Raw genomic sequence first — 13,958 nt, 5'->3', positions numbered from 1 at the left:
CCACATAGCAGCAAGAATATGCCTTTCAATTAAAAACCTAAGTCAGACTACATCACTCTTCCATTCTCTGAACCCTGTCCTGGCTTCTAGTACAGAATCCAGATCCATATGTGGCATGTGCATTCCAACCCCAGCATCCCCTCTGAGTCTATCACCTACCACTCTCCTGGCATGAGGACCTCAGGTTTCACGCTGGAACCTATCAGCTACCTCCCTCAGGAATTTGGTCCTGTGGTTCCTCGCCTGAAACACTGTTCCTGGGTATTCTCAAGCCTTCTTCCCTTTCTTCAGGTGTCTGCTCAAAAATGTCAACTGCTCAGATGAATCTTCTAGGACCAACGAGTCTAAAATAGCTGCTCCGTGACTCTCCCCTTTTTTATTTTTCTCATGGCTCATCCCCACCTGACAGTGGATTAAATGTCTCTCTGCTTATTTCTTGTGTCATCGAGGAGGTAGGCAAAATAAGGGCTGTCACTGTCTTATTATGTGTCACCTCTGCTACTAAAAGCCAATTGAATAATCTCTCAATAAACATTTCGTGAATGAATAATTACAATGTTCAGAGTTCTGTAGGAGCTGAAAGCATATTGTATTTTATTTTAATAATTGGCAATTCAGTAACTGCATTGGGGGAAATAAGGCAAGAAACGAAGGAGAAAAGCTGTGGTTAAAATTCAAAATCTAAACACTCTTTTAATAAGGAAACATTTCTTGAATGAAAGAAGGCAATGGGAAGGAAAAGATGAATGAAAAAAATTGTTAAATAGCTGAAACAATAAATGCCAAAAATGCTCGGGGCAACATTAAAAAGAAAATCCTTTTTCATATATGGTTTGACAATTTCTTCTTTGGTCATAGATCAAAATTGACAGTGACATTTACACAGTGAAACACGGGTGCCTGTAGCTAGGAGGGAATTCAAATGCAATTTAGCTGGTCTCCAATGTGGTTTTTAAAATGGAAATGAAACGTAATCTAAATGGAGATTTGTCCCAGTTTGGTTGTTTCACAATTTGAAAATATTCATTAGTTTCGTAGACTGCTGTTTTAGTGCCAGGCCTTTTCACTTCACCCTTCATCTTGTACCTTCAACTCTTCATAAATGCAAATATCCATTTACATTATAACTGGAGCATGAACTTAAATTACCTTTAAGGAAGTGGACTGCACACACGTCCCCCACGGCCTTCCTCCTGTGCACGAATCCTCTTCCCCGTGTTGGCCCTTCTATCTAAGAGACCTTACTTATGCAACCTTTCAAAAGCCATCAAAGACCATTTTCATTCACAGCTAAAAAATGTGTTAGCAATTATGTTAGCAGGACATTATTTATACATACATTTAAGAAAATTCTCACCCTAGAATATGTTTTTCATTGATTCTTGAGAAGGAGGAAGGGAGAGGGACGGGGGGGGGGGGGGGAGAAAAAAAAAAAAAAAAAAAAGAGAGAAACATCAATCGGGGGCCTTCCATAAGATACTCTGACCAGGGATGGAACCTGCAACCTGGGTATGTGCCCAATGAGGAACTGAACCCGGGACCCTTGGGTACCCCATACGACACTATAACCAACTGAGCCATATCAGCCAGGGGGAGTTATATGTACATTTACTATTACAACCATAAGACTATTATCTCTGTTATCCTTTAAAATTTGACTTTCTGTAAGTTTTGACTGTCTCTTGTCTTGAAAGTGACCAGGTTACAGTACAGTAGTTCTTGACAAAGTCAGTCATCTGGGAAATTAAATGTTCTCTTTTTGACTGATTTTGTTTGAAATTACCTTCTATTTTAGATTTCATTATCCCTTTCAAATAACAGGACCAATGTCCTCTACCAGCACGTCTAACAAAAAGTTTAAAACAGAAAGTCAGCAACTTGAATCTCACGTTGGCTAGCAAGTGCACAACACCAATTTAAGCATCGCTGGGTGAAAGATAAATAAAAACCCAGCCAGACAAGATAGAGGGAGGACAGTGCCCCCACACACTTCCAACTTTCTCACCTTCTAGATCGTGGTAATGCTTTGAAGCTACAGAAGATACTGGCAATACTTCTTTTTAATTTCTTAGAAGGAAACAATGACATCATGAAGCAATCAACACCTTAACTGACTCTGGACCATAAAGCTATTCATTATTGAACACTACCACCACTATCATTTTATTTAAAAAAATAAAAACAATGTGATATATCATCTTTTCAGTGGCCCCCTGGCTTCAGAAAAATGGAGAACTCGGAGTCGTGTGAGCTGTTCACAGTCTGGGGGTCCAAGTAGAGACTTCGAACATTGATGCCCAACTCTCGCAGAGCAATCACCTGCGCTCAGTCCACTCACTCCCAAGATGTAGAAACTGAAGCTCACAGAGGTCACCTTGGAGCAGAGACTCTGGCTGAACCCAGAAGTCCCCCAGATCTCCAGCCGCTCCAGTCAACAGCTTCCTTATAAACCAGGCTGACTAGGCGACAGGCACTGGTTTTTGTCCGTTTTAATAAAACCTCATGCAGCATGTAGCCCACTGTGAACTCTAAGAGAAGTTACTTCGGCAAAGAATGACAGTGAAAATTGGAGACGAACAGAGAGATTGAGATTCAAGTCACAAAGGATGAGGACAGCTCAATCTAACATTAGTCACGTGACAACCCCCCCACATCACCCTGTTGGTTTCTCCTCTTTATGCTTTGAAATGAAGAGCCCACTGGCTAAAAATAAACTTAAAATGGGGAATTCTATCATGGTTATTTCCTAACTTTCAGCTAGTTCTCAAATCTTAAGCAACTTGTTGGGTACAGGTCTGAAAACAGGCAAATAAAAGCAGCACGAGTTAGCAAAGTTAGCTCTTTTTCCAGAGCCCTGAAGTTCGCTGTCATCAGTTTTCATCACGGTGAAGCCCGTGTTGAGAGGTGGGGGACATAAGACCTTTGTTCTGAGTAACCATTCCTAAAAGGATACTTCTGAAAACAAGGAAAAGGGCTGCACCTGCTAGAATTTCCAGTGGCAACAGGTATATGAAAAACACCGAACAGTCTCTTTCTAAGCTGGGATCTTGACCACTTTGCTATTCATTATTATAACCTAGGCAAGCAGTGACTTTAAGTTAAGAAGGAACGGGAAGATAGGTAGCAAGGCATGGTGGTTAAATGTAGAGATTTGGGGACTGAACTGATAAGTTCCTATTAAAACCTATCCCATATGGTAGTATGAGAATTAAATGAATTCACAAACAGCAGAATACCTGAAATGATGCCTGCCATAGAAAAGGTACTAAATAAAGAAACTGCATTTAGAAAGTTTTCTAGATTATTCTCTTTTAAGAGTGATGTTCATCCTAGTGTGTTTCCAAAAAAAAAATGTAATTTTTAAAAAAATCGCCTTTGGAAAAAGAGATGTTAAAATATGTGGAAAATACACCAGAAGCACAGAGACTCGCCTGTAATCAGCACCACCAGTAAAGATTGATCAGAGATAATCGTTCCTCGCCTTTCTCAGTCAACACCGAGAGGCTTTCTTTTCGGCCCATGTGCATATACATTAACTATACATTGTCTGCCTGGCCGGCATGGCTCAGCGCTTGAGCATCAACCTATGAACCAGGAGGGCACATGCCCAGGTTCAAGCTCGATCCCCAGTGTGGAGTGTGCAGGAGGCAGCCGATCAATGACTCTCTCATCATTGATGTTTCTATCTCTCTCTCCCTCTCCCTTCCTCTCTGAAATCAAAGAGAATATCTTTAAAATTTAAAAAAATGCATATACATTGTCATTCAATAAATGAAGACATCCCACATGCCCAAATTTCATAACCAGATTATTTTCCATTTAACCTCAGAGAATTTTAATACAATGAAGTGAACAAACAGAAATACCCAAACAAGGAGATGAAGCCTCAACTTTGTAATTTTTGTTATCTTCCTATCCCCAAAGTCTAGAGAATTTGGGATTAACTATTCCACACACTTGGGTTTCACTTGGCCTAAGGAACCACAGAGCCATACAGAGTCAGACCTGCAAATGAGTTCCCAGCCTCTAAAACACAGGCTTGCCCTTCCCCCTTCCTTCACTTCAGAAATAAGTCCCCCAGATCCTAGTCAACAGGAGCTGGCTCAGGAACAGGGTGCAAAACAGGGGGTGTCTTCTTACCAGTACTAGTGACTATCTGCCAACAACACCAAAAGAAACTCAATGTAGTCTTAGCTGGGTTTGCTCAATGGATAGAGCGTCAGTCTGTGGACTGAAGGGTCCCAGGTTCAATTCTGGTCAAGGGCACATGCCTGGGTTGAGGGCTCGATCCCCAGTAGGGGCCATGCAGGAGGCAGCTAATCAATGATTCTCTTATCACTGATGTGTCTCCCTCTCCCTTCCTCTCTGAAATCAGGCCTACAATGACTTTTCCCATTGCCATGGTACCCATGCACATCTGGGCCAACACTCCGTGTAGCGCTTTGTTTCATGTTTTCAAATGTCTACTTCGTGCCGAATTACTTCCTGGGCCTAAATGGTGTTTTTTCTAAACTTGGGTAAAGTCTTTGCGGGCAGGCCACCTGACTGTTTGTCTCCACACTGACCAGCACCCGGGGCCTGGTTAGCATCAACTGGAGCTGCTCTCGCCTTGTAACTGGCCAGCGAACACCACTGGCAGAATTGCTATCTCCGGAGGACTAATTGGATGAAGCAATTTTCCTCACTGTTGAGAATACTGTTATCAGAAACACAATTAAACTGTGACACCAATTTAGGATCACAAACTACTCGGCTGGAAATATTTAGCCGCTGAAGAACACTCAGGAAGCCTCGTGGGTGAACGGCGTGGCAGGCCGACTCCTGCTCTGTGCCAGGGGATGGGCACCTCCCACCGTGTCCCAACCCTCCCTCTAAAAATGGGGGCAAAGACTCAGGGTTCACCTGCAGCGACCAGTGCCTACATGCCTCTCAGGGCAGTAACTGTCGCCATGGTTTTAGGTTCCTGATCCTATCACACATGAAGAATATATGATGGCTCTAGCATCTACTTTGGTGACACCACCAATGTGCTCTAATAAACAGAGCCATGTTGGATTCCCACATGGGACAAACACCACACCATCAAGTGGTTGCATCCCCTGGCTCGTCTGGTTCTACGATGTTGTAGTGATAATACAGTCTCAACAGGGACTTGAGGCCTGTTCCCGCATTCATATTTCAGGGTCTATGATGACCTAACCTGAGGTGAGGCTGAAAACTTATGTTAAGAAATCAGCAGCAGATCTGGACTTCCTGTTCAGTGTTTTCTAAATGCTCAGCCAATTTCCAGAGGCCTGACATAATTATGATTCCTGAACTGCCTGTGTGAGCTCTGTGGTGTTTTGAAAAAAATTAGTGTACAATTTCCAAATATTTACAACTCTTGCCCTAATGTGAGAGTTTCTAAAGTCATTCCCCCACTGGTTTGGTAAAAGCTTCCCCGTCTCCTCTCAACATATCTGATGTCCAATGTACTTGTGAGTCTTCCCACTGTCGCTTGGCCAGAAACTCCTGTCCCACCTCATTCCTTTGTCTGTTATGCGTCTTTTAAGACAGCTGAGACCTTAATCATCCTCTTTTTTTTTTTTTGTAAATCCTCACTTGAGGATATTTTTTCCATTGCTTTTTAGAGAGAGTAGAAGGAAGGGAAGGAGAAGAAGGACAGAGAAAGAGAGAGAGAGAGAGAGAGAGAGAGAGAGAGAGAGAGAGAGAGAGAGAGAAAAACATTGATGTATCAATTGGTTGCCTCTCACAGGAGCCTTGACTAGGACCAGGGATCAAACCTGATCTTGACTGGGATTCGAACCCTCCACCCTTTGGTGTGTGTGCTGGCACACTCTAATGACAGAGCTACACTGGCAAGGGCTTAATCATCCTCTTTATAAGTCTTCCCCTAGACCCTGCTACATCATCAACATACGATACTCGCATTTTTTGTTGAGATGCCCCTCTCATATCATTGTCAGGTCCTAAAGGCAGGGACCATGTTTAGTACGTCTTTATAGCCCCAGTGCCTAGCATCTGAGCAGCAGATGGTTAGCACATACTTACTTAGTAGACTGAACAGAACTACTAGGTTTTAAATGAAACCAACAAGTGCCAGTGAGTGATCAGACTCTGTTTACCTGGACAAACAAGTCTGACAGTCAAACCCCTGTTGCCCGGGGCTAGTTCAGTGACAGACCGATCTCACTGGGACAGATCTCACCTGCCCTGAAAGCCCAGCGGAAGGCCTTTGGAAGAGGGAATCATGAAATCATACTTACCAAAATCGATAGTTGTCCTGAACAATACATATTAACTGGAAAAGTTGTAAACGGTACGGGAAAATACAAGGACGGATTAAGAACCACCTGAAACTCCACGACAGAGAGCTTGCCATTGTTCATGTTTTGGTGAACAGCCTCCCAGACATTTCTTTTATGCACAGAATTTGACACATACTCTAAACAAAGCAAACTGACAAACAAGGTATGCTGGGTAAAGCCAGCATCTTCCTTAGGGAATAAAGTAGGTAACAATAACAACTGCGGGTGGTGTCAGATGGGTACCAGCCTTGTCCGTTAATATAAGTACCTAATCACTATGTTATACACCTACAACTAACATAACATTGAATGTCAACTCTAACTGGGGAAAAAATTTTTTTTTTAAGTCAGCATCCTCAATTCCAGCCACAGTCCCATTTCTTTAAAAAAGATTTTTTTTTAAATTGATTTCAGAGAGGAAGGGAGGAAAGAGAGATAGAAACATCAACGATAAGAGAGAATCATTAATTGGCTGCCTCCTGCACGCCCCACACTGGGGATTGAGCCTGCAACCTGGGCATGTGCCCTGACTGGGAATCGAATCAGGACCTCCTGGTTCATAGGTCAACGCTCCAACACTGAGCCATGCTGGCTGGACCAGTCCCACTTCTTTAGTTAACTGCACCGGCATGGCTCTTAGCTTTAGTTTCCTTTTGTATCAAGCGGGGAAAATAATGATAATCACATAGAAAAAGCCTTACAAACTGTAAAATATGAGTCAAACTAGTCTTTTGATTGAAAGATAACACATATTCACACACCTCGCACAGAACAGAAGCTGGTTTCTGCACAAACCCATCAAACACGTCTCCTGCCCTTACGGTTCTTCTTCAGACTCAGTGAAAACAAAATGGGTGGGGGACGATTTCCTCACTGACCTCTGGGAAATCACAACACCAGAAGTCAACAGAAACCTCCCAGGCCAGCACGAAAGTTACGCTGGAGGCAGCTAAGGACCGTCATGAATCAGCGCAGAGAGATGAGCCAGCTAGTGTGCTCCTCCTCATCTGCCCAGCTGCAAATCTCGGCCTCTCTGATGGTTCTGGGCACCCGAAACCCTCCTCCCAGCTGAGCGCACCTCCCACCTCTGCAGAGTCAAAGCAGAAAATGGGGGCAGCTGCCTCAGCCCCACCCCTTTTCTCTTTGATTCAATAAGAAGTAAACTCCCAAACTGAAACCTGAAAAGAAGTTCTAAACACCACCACTGCCTTTCAGTGACTTAAACCAGCACTACCCAGTACAAACGGAATGTGAATTACACATGCACTTTGAAGATTTCTAGTAGCCACATTAAGTTAAAAAGAAACTGGTGAAGTTAATTTTTAAAATGTTACATTTAACCCAATACGTTAAAAATATTATCATTTCAACATGTAACACAAAAATTATTAATAAATGCCCTAGCCCGAGTGGCTCAGTGGATAGAGTGTTGGCCTGTGGACCGAAGGATCACAGGTTCGATTCAGGTCAAGGGCATATACCTTGGTTGCAGGCTCGATACCCAGTAGGGGGCGTGCAAGAGGCAGTCGATCAATGATTTTCTCTCATCATTGATGTTTCTATCTCTCTCCCTCTCCTTTCCTCTCCGAAATCAATAAAAATATATTAAAAATTATTAATAAGCTATTTTATATTCTTTTCTTCATACTAAGTCCTCAAAATCCTGTGTATACCTCACACTGACAACATACCTCGCTTAGGACTAGTTATATTTCATGTGCTCAACAGTCACATGTGACTAGTGGCTACAGTATTGAATGGCACAGAGTTAAATATTATTTTCCCTGTTACTGTCTCATAAATACAAATAGATGAATTAATCTCCACTGTACACAGAAATTATTATAGGAAAAAAACAGTGATTTATTACTTTGCCTCCAGCTGCTTAGAATCTGCAATCTGATAAATTTTCTCATTTAATCTTCACTATCACCTGTGAAGCTGGTCTCTACAGTATTTCAGATGAGTAACACACACACACACATACACACACACACTCACCTGTTACATGTTCTCAATTTATGTAGCCAAAGATCAGAACAGAACTGGTCACACAGCAATATAGAGCCCAAGTGAACGAAATCAAATTCTTGCTTCACTGCTGCTCTTGTATGCTCAGTTTTACACCACGATCCCAGAAGAAATTTCTATAGTATTCTAAGCACTTCCACTTCGGGGAGTACTTATAAACATTAGACTCTCTTGGTCCTTAAGCCAAACTCAGCACCAATCAAGGCCACCTGGTCACACGGGGGAACTGACATGGTCAGGGCCCAACCTGATCGCTCTGCCTCCAGCTCCTGGCATCCTGGGAACCCTGTGTCCTCGCAGGACCATACAGTCCCTGCCTTCGGGGGACTCACCAGCTCCTAACAGAGATGACACATATAAACACACAATGGAAGATCAGACATATAAACAAATAAACCAAGTGTGTAAGTACAGTAGGAAGGAGAGAACTTTGTGAAGGTGTTAGGAAAGCTTCATGCACGTTTAGGTGAAGTTCGGGAAAAGAGCAGGACTTAAGGAGCTGAAGGCAGGAGCAAGGGACCAGGCCAAGCAGAGGTGATGGTGCAGCGGGGGGCCTGGAGGACAGGGAGTGTGCGATGAGGACGCAGGTGAGCTGTCAGTCTGGCTGGAGGACAAGGAACATGACGGAAAGAGTATGAAACGAGGCTGCAAAGGTAGGCGTGAGCCATTTCCATGTTCACTGAGGATTTAGGATTTCACCAGCTGAGAAGTAGGGGCAATAGAAAGTTCTAGAGCAGGAGCACTGACACGACACAGGTGTACTTTTGAAAATCGAACACAACCTGACGTAGTGCAAGAAATGGACATTTAAAAACAAGCAAAGAACAAATACACAATAAAGGGGGTTCATGGAGATCAGGCGAGAGGACACTGCACTATTCTGGGGTACAGGCTACCCCAACCTAAATTCTGGTGGTGGCAGGAAAACTGATGCTGAGAAAGCTGAGATTCATAGGACCTGGGAACTGGAAGGGACAACGTCCTCAGGTTGAAAGCCTTTTCTGGACTGGTGACCCTCATGCAAATAGGAAAGTCAACAGAACTAACGAGTTTTCCCCCCGTCGGGAGGAGCTCGGAAGAGATAGTGATCTCAGGTTTGATATATTCATTTCCCGAACCTGTTCTATGCACCCACTTTAATAGACTAAGTGGATGACGGCTGAAAGAGATCCAGTAAGCACCTGGCTTTCCTTAGAAGTTGCTTAACTCGTTTATGATAACGTGAACCTGCTGGTCACTTATTTTATGCAAGCTGGTCTTGGCAGTCTGCTCAGCTGTCCTCTGAATGACCTCACAGATCTGCAGGCCGTTCTTCACATCTGCCCTGACCAATGAGGGAAGGGAATTCCCATCTGGAGATGAGCTTCTGGCCTGGATTTTACTTCTGAAAGGGCCACAGTATGTAAGGCACAACTCTAGATCCGAAACTTGCTATGCTTTGATATTTAAAGTGACAGAAAGTCTCTGGGTAAATGTCAGTGGTAAATTTCCGCGTCGATGACCTGAATTCTATGAAATCTAGAAATCAAGATGCCCATTTCTCACTCAATCCTTAATGGTGGCATAGTCTACATAAACTCTGTCTCACACTTCTGGAGTGGTCAGTCTCCCAAATAAACCAAAATATCACAGAGATCAAACTGCTTCTTAAAAACAGAAATTACCATCTGTCAAAACACATTGCTTGATCAATGCTCCCCAGCATGTCCTTGGGAGCTACAAAATTAAATTAACACCTTTAGGAAAAGGATCGAATGTGTGTGCGCACACATACTCCAGAGCCGGCCCCAAATACACCATGCTTCACAGACTTTGTCAACACGTCAGCAACACATGGTAATAACATTTTCAAACATTTAGCTTTTAAAAAGTGAATGAGGCTACTTTATTCATTAAAAAAAGGATGCGTGATGTACAAAGCAGAATATAACTGTCCAGGTTGGAATATAATCTGGTCATGGACTTCTCGTTGCCTCCCTTAATGGGTGTGGGGACCAGTCTCCAAGGACGGCCAACAATTCCTCCCCACCCTGTGGCACAGACCCAGGAGATGGAGAACCTCTGGGCTCCCCTGAAGCTGGCTGGGTCTTGTGACTGGTGCCAACAGTGACATTCTTGGACCTTCAGGCTCAGGCATTAGGCTGACAGCTTCTACTTTATCTCTTAGAAGCACACACCCATGTGAAAAGTTGGACTACCCAGCCAGAAAGAGGTCTAGGGGACAGGGAGGCCTAGAGCCCAGTTGGTCCGTTGAGCCGAGTTGCATTCCTAGCTGGATGCACCTGCATGACTGAGCTCAGGCAAAAACAGCAGATGAAACTCAGCTACCCCATAGAATCATGTGCCGCTTCAAGCCACTAAGTTTGGGGTACTTTGTTACACTGAAACAATGGGTGACAAAAGATATCAAACGGGCATGGCTGGTGTGGTTCAGTGATTGAGCATTGACCCATGAACCAGGAGGCCACAATTCGATTCCCAGTCAGGGCATGTGCCCGGGTTGCGGGCTCGATCCCCAGTAGGGGCTTGTAGGAGGCGCCGATCAATGATTCTCTCTCAACACTGATGTTTCTCTCTCTCACTCCCTCAGCCTTCCTCTCTGAAATTAATAAAAATACATTTTAAGAAAAAAAGATATCAAATGGTTAAAAGTGGTCCATCCAGATCTATCATTCACCTGTGATCATATTGGGTATTGTACACTTCCACTGCTTGCAAACAAATTTCAATGGAGAAACACAGATAGGACCTGCTCTTGTGATGTTCAAGCACAGCCATTCAGTAGTATCCAGGGCACTGGCACTGATGTGCAGCACTGGACTCTGACAATTCTCCCCCCACGCCCTTGTAGGACAAGAAAAAATGTCCCTTGATTGGTTTAGGGAGCTCTCTCCCTCCTTGTATTCCTGCAAATGTTTACTAGAGAGAATAACGAGATGACAAATGCAGGAGTGAATAAAACTTCAATATGAGTATTAGGAGGATAAAGAAAAGTTAGAGGCCGCAGCTGCACTGTATGGCATGGGCATGGACGGCATGGAGCCACACAGACTGGGCAGGCTCGGGCTGGACTGGATTATAGCCTCAATTTTTGACCCTTCTCTACATCCGCACCCTTGCCATGAATGCACTGTGGTTGGATGTACTTCTCTGTCTCTTGTCTCTGAAACTGTTCACTTGACTTGAATGTTGGTACCAGTGCCAGCGTGCCAGCTCTAAGCCAAGCTTAAGAGGCACCCTATGTATCGCTTGCGCATTTGCCCTTTGCAAAAGGAGGGCATGCCCCCTTGGCTCCCTGGTCCCAGGGGGCAGAGCCACTCCAGCTGACCCACCAACTCGTGATTGAGAAAGACGTGCTCACTGTTGAATGCCGCTGAGATCCGGAGGCAACAATTGCCCAACACGAGGCTCCTTTATTAAATACTAACACTTGCAAAATACAAATGGTACTTTCGGACAATAGAAAGTCTTCTCGGCTATAAAAGTTGTAACTAAGTTAGCAAATGGATGTTTAGGTTCCAATGAGCCATTTTCCCAGAAACTGTGGTTTCAATGATCTAGATTCTAGTTTTATTAAGATGATATGTTCCTGTTCTCCATAGCTCGAAAGCCTATGTAGTCAACACTAGAAACAAACTTGTTCCAGGAAACTAGTACTTCTTTTTATCTTTTTAATTTTTATATTTGTTATTGATTCCAGAGAGGAAGGGAGAGGGAGAGAGAGACAGAAACATCAATGATGAGAGAGAGCATCAATCATCGATCGGCTGCCTCCTGCATGCCCCACACTGGGAATCGAGCCCACAACCTGGACATGTACCCTGACTGGGAATTGAACCGTGACCTCCTGGTTCACAGGTCAATGCTCAACCACTGACCCAAACTTGCCGGGCTAGTACTTCTTCTTAAAGAAACAAAATCCTCCTCCCCATGTATACCCGTCCACCACAAGCAGAGCATTGGGCCTTCCATAGCATTCCCAACTCGTCACCAAGGGACTGAACCAGCCATTACCCTGGATCAAAGCCTAGAGGCTCTAAAGGCAGTAGAATTGTGTGACAATGACTGCATAGTGCAACTTCAGCTGATTGCATGGAAACATTATTTCAACGAGGTTCTTGATCAAACATGAGATCAAGAGGTGCTTTTATGAATACAAGTGCCGTGTAAATGCCAACTAGTGCGTATTACTGATCAAGTAACTCAACAAAAACTGCTGCAGCTGCCTTGTACTAACTGGAATTTTGTACTAACACACAGATAATACTTCATCAGAGCGATACTTGATCTTCCAAGGAACAAACTTAAGGTTAGGTGAACTCAAAAGCCTAGAAGTGGCCGGGCAGGCAAAGTCCATGGGCAGTGAGTGAACTGACCACCAGGGAGGCTTAGTGGTTCACTGGAGGTGACAGCCTGATGCAGGGGAAACCGCTACCCACCCCGCCATCCACACACTTTAACAGGTCACAGCTCAATTTTGAAAATGAAATCTATTTTAATAAACACTGTCTTTATAATTATTCAAAGCATGTGTATACATTTTTGAGGGGAACACTATATTTGCAGGCCAGATGTGGCCATAAGTCGGCAGTTTGTGACCTTCTCACTAGATATTCTACAGTCACCTTGAGATATCATAGAAAGGCTAAAAAATGATTATTCAATTCATTGTATTTGTATTTGTGACTCAGAAATGTTATCATTCACATGAATAACTGTCTATTAACAACCCCCCCCCCAAATGCTTCACTCTCTCATTTATTAATCCTCACTCTCTTCACTCTCATTTATTAATCCTCACTCTCTTCACTTTTGGACCTGTTTTCAGGCTTATCATTCTACCAGGACACCCTGTGGATGCTGTCCCACACACCTATTTATGTCCTATTGAAAACTTGATTTAAATGCTAGCTTTGGCATAAAACTCCCATGGTCCTCCTCGAAGCCCCCTATGTATAAGTTATAATGAAAATTGTCCAATGTATGAAATCTGCATTGATTTCTCTCACATCTCAGCCCTTCCCCAACACCCCCCCAAATGGTATAACATCGTAACACTACAAGGATTCACTCCCTTGAAAGTGAAAGGCCTGGATCAACAGGTCAAGACTAAAGTTCAAGGGCACTCACCGCCAAACACATCTCCGTTCTGGTAGTTTTTCCCTTTCTGGGCTTCCTCTTCATTTTGAACAGTGGCAACATGCTTGGCGGAGGCACAGCCCATAGTCTCATTCGCTCAGCTTCAGCCGGGCTGAACTGCAAATCATCTCTACAGACACGGGGACATTTTTCTTCTCTTTAAACACGAAGAAAATCCGCCCTCCTGCTGAGTTGGTCGAGATGTGCGCACCTGCAAGAAGCAAAAGCTAGATCAGAATGAGTGAGACAAAGCCCATGTCTGGGAGTCTTGCTGTGCTGTGGGACAAGGAATGTACCAGAATCCCTGCACGGCCTCACTGTGCTGGGGGTGGCACTGAGCCCTGCAGAACGCAATGCAACATGGACCATCCTACCTGATCCCTGCTCAGCAAGCAAGAGCAGAAGGCATGGACCCTACACCACACGTGGCTGAACTCCTTAAGGAGATAAAAATATAGATACATATTTATTTATTCAAAT

General features: G+C 43.8%; 1 protein-coding gene across 4 annotated transcripts in view; it reads right to left on the bottom strand.

Moving 5' to 3' along the window:
• CUNH1orf21 (chromosome unknown C1orf21 homolog) overlaps nucleotides 1-13,689 on the bottom strand; it is a 103,071-nt gene extending 89,382 nt beyond the window's left edge. For 3 of the 4 annotated variants that reach the window (XM_014456808.2, XM_006089856.3, XM_023754730.1), the window contains exon 1: nucleotides 13,470-13,689. In XM_014456808.2, the coding sequence (XP_014312294.1) occupies nucleotides 13,470-13,563 (94 nt within the window). In that variant the 5' untranslated portion in view covers nucleotides 13,564-13,689. The remainder of the gene's footprint in view (nucleotides 1-13,469) is intronic. The other variant, XM_023754731.1, reaches the window with a different exon arrangement.
• Nucleotides 13,690-13,958: the final 269 nt, after the last annotated feature.

Source organism: Myotis lucifugus, unplaced genomic scaffold, assembly GCF_000147115.1.
Source record: "Myotis lucifugus unplaced genomic scaffold, Myoluc2.0 scaffold_65, whole genome shotgun sequence".
NCBI lineage: Eukaryota > Metazoa > Chordata > Mammalia > Chiroptera > Vespertilionidae > Myotis > Myotis lucifugus.
Note: the sequence above shows the minus strand (reverse complement) of the source record. Positions and strands in the feature narration are given on the sequence as shown.